This window comes from Raphanus sativus, unplaced genomic scaffold, assembly GCF_000801105.2.
Source record: "Raphanus sativus cultivar WK10039 unplaced genomic scaffold, ASM80110v3 Scaffold0104, whole genome shotgun sequence".
Classification (NCBI taxonomy): domain Eukaryota; kingdom Viridiplantae; phylum Streptophyta; class Magnoliopsida; order Brassicales; family Brassicaceae; genus Raphanus; species Raphanus sativus.
The window spans coordinates 1,809-7,500 of NW_026615425.1; the positions used below are offsets into that span (position 1 = coordinate 1,809).

General features: G+C 40.8%; 1 protein-coding gene across 1 annotated transcript; it reads left to right on the forward strand.

Annotated features, from left to right (window-relative positions):
• Nucleotides 1-290: 290 nt before the first annotated feature.
• On the forward strand, nt 291-1,220 carry LOC130501120 (uncharacterized). The gene has a single exon (XM_056996014.1). The coding sequence runs from the start codon at nt 291-293 to the stop codon at nt 1,218-1,220; it is 930 nt and encodes a 309-aa protein (XP_056851994.1).
• Nucleotides 1,221-5,692: the final 4,472 nt, after the last annotated feature.

Sequence of the window (5,692 nt, forward strand, 5' to 3'; positions counted from 1 at the left end):
TATATATACATATAAATATTTCGGAAATATAAAATATATATTAAAGCCATGATCAAAATCTCCATTCATATAAAATCTGAACATGGATTGATCATATTATTATGAATCCTCATTCCTTATGGATTATTTGATTCAGATGTCGAAAATCAACAACCTTGAGTTTGCTGCCCTCAATCTCTCCGGAGATAATTACCTCCAATGGGCACTTGATACCAAAATTCTCTTGAGGTCTAAAAATCTTGGTGATACTATCACTGAAGATACTGAGCCATCGGTTAAGAATAAATACCATGGCCATTGTGATCATTCGCCATCATCTGGCAGAAGGTCTTAAAGACCAGTACCTCACTATTGAGGATCCTCTGGAACTTTGGACAGAGTTGAAAAACAGATATGATCATCAGAAAACTGTGATCCTGCCAAAGGCCCTTTATGATTGGAGGAACCTAAGAATCCAAGACTATAAGTCTGTGGAAGAGTATAACTCGGTAATGTTCAAGATAGTCTCCAAGTTGAAATTGTGTGGGGAGACTGTCACTGATGCTGATATGCTGGAGAAAACATTCTCCACATTCCACACCAGCAATATGTTGCTTCAGCAACAGTACCGAGAAAAGGGTTTCTCCACTTATGCTGCCTTAATCTCTTGTTTGTTGCTTGCTGAACAGAACAATGAGTTGCTCATGATGAACAGTGAGCTAAGGCCACCTGGTGCTAAAGCATTGCCTGAGGCACATGCGGCCATAGAGCCAAAAGATGAGACTCCAAGAGAGTCATACCGCGGTCGTGTGAGAGGCCGTGGAAGATGGCAAGGAAGTAACCGTGGGTTTCAGCCACGAGACCGTGGGTTTCAGCCACGAGGCCGTGGGTTTCAGCCACGAGGACGTGGATTCCAACCACGAGACCATCTTGGTCCTAGCCGAGGCCGAGGCTATAGCCGAGGTCATCAAGCTAGCCGTGGGTATAAGTCCAACTTCAAAACCCATGGCTCGACCAAAGCTCCTTGCTATCGTTGTGGGATGACCAATCATTGGGCTAACCGATGCAACACTCCCCACCATCTTGTTAAGCTCTACCAGGAGAGCATGAAGGGAAAGAACCCTGTGGCAAATTGGGTCCATCATGATGATGAGAATGATTTAGACCATGAGAATGATCAAGCCAACCATGAGAATGATCAAGCCGAGTATGAGACTTCGGATCTCCTTAAAAGTGGCTGAATATGAAGATTTCGACATCAAGTTGCTTTTGTCTTTGCACTTTGCATTTTTGCTATTGGCTTTATGTCTTTGTTTTCCTATGTTCTATGACTTTGGCAATTCTATGAAATAAAATTTTATTTTATACATATGCCTTATATAAGTTAAACTTATTAAGAACAAACAAGACAAAACCACTAAGAAATCATTTCACCCAAATAATATCTATGGTGCTGACTCTTGTCTATTTTCAGAAATGAAAGAAGGCAAGAACCTGCTAATAGTGGATAGTGGATCGAGTCACACTATATTAAAAGACAAAGGATATTTTGTTAATCTCACCATAAAGAATGCCAATATAAAAACTATAGCAGGCACAGCCAGCCTTATTAAAGGCCATGGCATGGCTCGCATAATAATGCCTAAAGGCACGCATCTAGAAATTGCTGATGCATTATATTCTCCTAAATCAAAGAGAAATTTGTTAAGTTTCAAAGACATTCGAATGAATGGTCTACATGTTGAAACTAAGGGCGAGGGAAAGAAAGAATATCTTTTGATTTATAATGACCAAGGCCATAAAGAAGTCCTAGAGACTATTCCTGCTATATCTATGGGCATCTATTGTGCCAATGTAAAAATGGTTGAGACTAATGTCACAATGCCTAATGAGTTTAAACTATGGCATGAAAGGCTCGGCCATCCTGGGTCAACCATGATGCGCAAAATAATTTTGAACTCAACTGGCCATTCCTTGAAAGAAAGGAATATTATCCCTAAGAGCCTTACATGTATTCCATGCTCACAAGGGAAATTAATAATAAGGCCATCTCCGGTAAAAGAAGTTAAAGAAACATTGAACTTTCTGGAAAGGATACAAGGTGATATCTGTGGACCAATTCACCCACCTTGTGGGACATTTCGATATTTCATGGTCCTGATTGACGCATCGACCAGATGGTCGCATGTTTGTCTATTATCATCTAGAAACTTGGCACTTGCAAGATTATTGGCCCAGATCATAAGACTGCGAGCCCACTTTCCAGATTTTCCACTAAAGACTATACGTCTTGACAATGCAAGTGAATTCAGTTCCCGAGCTTTTAATGATTACTGTATGTCCATGGGGGTAAGTGTGGAACACTCCGTGGCACATGTACATACACAGAACGGATTGGCCGAATCCTTCATTAAAAGAATCCAGTTGATTGCTCGACCATTACTGATGAGGTCGAAGCTTCCAGTATCAGCTTGGGGACATGCAGTTTTACATGCTGCTGAATTAATCCGTTTAAGGCCATCCAGTGAACATAAATATTCTCCATCCCAATTACTCTCGGGTCATGAGCCAGACGTGTCCCATATCAAAACATTTGGATGTTCTGTGTATGTTCCTATTGCACCACCACAGAGAACAAAAATGGGACCTCAAAGGAGGATGGGAATATATGTTGGTTTTGATTCTCCAACCATTATTAAATATCTTGAGCCTACTACTGGAGATTTATTTAAGGCCAGATATGCTGATTGTCATTTTGATGAATCAGAGTACCCAACATTAGGGGTAGAAAATAACAAGCTGGGCAAAGAAATAATATGGAATCAAACATCCTTATCATGGCAAGATCCTCGGACTCAATCATGTGATTTAGAGGTCCAGAAAATTATTCATATGCAAAAGCTAGCTAATCAATTGCCTGATTCCTTTGCTGACCCGAAAAGAGTGACTAAGTCCTATATACCAGCTTGTAATGCACCAATAAGTATTGATGTCCAAGATGGACACAATCAAGTGGCTACAGAGTCTAAAGCACGTCTTAAGCGTGGTAGACCAATTGGTTCCAAAGATAAAAGACCTCGGAAATCAAAGAAAGGTGCAAAAGAAACCGAGGTCATAGATTGTCCAGACAAGCCCGGGATGGCTATGGCTGAGGTGCCTGCTAATGTGGTTCGGGACGCTGAGCCTCTTGGTACCGAGGGCATACCCATTGACTATGATGAGATCTCAATTAATTATTCAGTGTCTGGGACAAAATGGAACCGAAAAGATGTCGACATCGATGATATATTTGCATATAATATAGCCCTTGAAATAATGGACTTAGATGAGGATCATGAACCCACGTCTATACTAGAGTGCACTCAAAGATCAGATTGGCTAAAATGGAAAGAAGCCATAAACGTGGAGTTAGAATCATTTAAGAAAAGGAATGTCTTTGGATCAATTATCCGGACACCTTGTGATGTTAAACCAGTGGGATATAAGTGGGTATTTGTGAGGAAGAGAAATGAACATGGTGAAATTGTAAGATACAAAGCACGGCTTGTTGCACAAGGATTCTCACAAATACCAGGGATCGATTATGAGGAGACATACTCCCCTGTGGTGGATGCAACTACATTTCGATTTTTAATAAGTCTGGCCATCAAAGAAAATTTGGATATGCGATTAATGGATGTTGTAACCGCATACCTTTATGGTCCACTGGATAACGAAATATATATGAGATTACCAGAGGGTATTGAGCTCAAAGATAATAAAGGTTCTCGAGAAGAACACTGCATAAGGCTGAACAAATCCTTATATGGACTTAAGCAAAGTGGTCGAATGTGGTACAATCGCTTGAGCGAATACCTTGCCAAAGAAGGCTATAAGAACGACCCTATCAGTCCATGTATCTTTATAAAGAAGTTTGCAAACAATGGATTTGTTATCATAGCAGTATATGTTGATGATTTGAACATCATTGGAACCTCTGGGGAAATCGCCCAAACAGTTGAATGTCTCAAGAAAGAGTTTGAAATGAAAGACCTAGGTAAAACTAAAGTCTGTTTGGGATTACAACTTGAGTACATAAAAGGAGGAATCCTTGTGCATCAAAAGGCATATACAGAAAGAGTACTCAAGAGATTTTACATGGACCAGGCTCACCCATTGACCAGCCCAATGGTCGTGAGGTCCCTTGGAGTGGACACTGACCCATTCGGTCCTAAGAAGGACGATGAGGATGTCCTGGGTCCTAAAGTGCCTTACCTCAGTGCCATAGGAGCGTTAATGTATTTGGCTAGCCACACTAGACCAGATATATGTTTTGCCGTCAACCTCCTAGCTCGTTTTAGTTCATGTCCGACCCAAAGGCACTGGAACGGAATTAAACATATCCTACGTTACCTACAAGGAACTAAGGATTTGGGTCTATTTTATACCAATGAAACCAAAGATGGTTTAGTAGGCTTTGCTGATGCAGGCTACTTATCTGATCCACACCGTGCTCGGTCCCAAACCGGCTATGTGTTCACTCATGGTGGTACTGCAATATCATGGCGTTCCATGAAACAAACTATAGCAGCCACTTCTTCTAATCACTCAGAAATCTTAGCCATGCATGAGGCAAGTCGTGAGTGTGTATGGTTGAGGTCTATGACCCAACACATCCGATCAGATAGTGGTATGGTCGAGGACAATGGTCCGACCATCATATATGAGGACAATGCAGCCTGCATTGCTCAACTCAAAGATGGGTATATCAAAGGTGACTGAACCAAACATATTTTGCCCAAGTTCTTCTTCACTCATGAGTTGCAGAAAGCCAAGGAGGTCAATGTCGTTCAAATCCGGTCTAGCGAAAACTCAGCCGACCTCTTCACCAAATCACTTCCCACCTGCACATTCAAGAAGCTCACGAAGCAGATTGGTCTTCGTAGACTAAAGGACCTTCAGTGATGTCCAAATCAGGGGGAGTAATGTGTGTTGTACTCTTTTTCCTTAACTATGGTTTTGTCCCAATGGGTTTTCCTAGTAAGGTTTTAATGAGGCAACATTAGCACATTACAAACCCAATATGGTTATGGCATCCAAGGGGGAGTGTTATAATCCATAGTATGGATTGTGTGGATTGCTCATAACCAAGACCGAGGAGGTTTACATCCGACCCGTCTATCCGACCCGTCTACATTCCGCCCGAGACTTGTCAAGATGAAGACCCATTCAACCGAAGCATTTATGAGCTTTGACCAAGTCTGATATTGTAATGAATGTAGTCAAATGTTGTATTCATTGTGTAGATTCTCTTTGATGTAAAACCTTATGTGACAACCACTATATATAAGTGGCAAGAGCTAATGAGAAAGACACAACTTTCACAGCAACACTTCTCTCATATTATAACAGCTACACTGATATGTTAACAGAATTACGGAGTCAAATTCTATATAAAGAGTTTTTCCCAGGTTAATAATTGTGCAAAATTTTCGTCCAGGGAGAATTGAACTCGGGTTTGAAGTGGATTCAAGGAGAGATTAAACCATTATGCCATATAGATTATTCGTTAACTATGCAAGCTTAAGCAATATAACATAAGGACTATGATTTGATTTAATTACCCATTCAAAAATTTGTTGGTATGGCATGAAACTAGAGACAAAAAGGAACACATAAATGTATATGACTGAACGCCTCTAAGTCAGAATCCGGGCTAGAAGCGACGCATGCG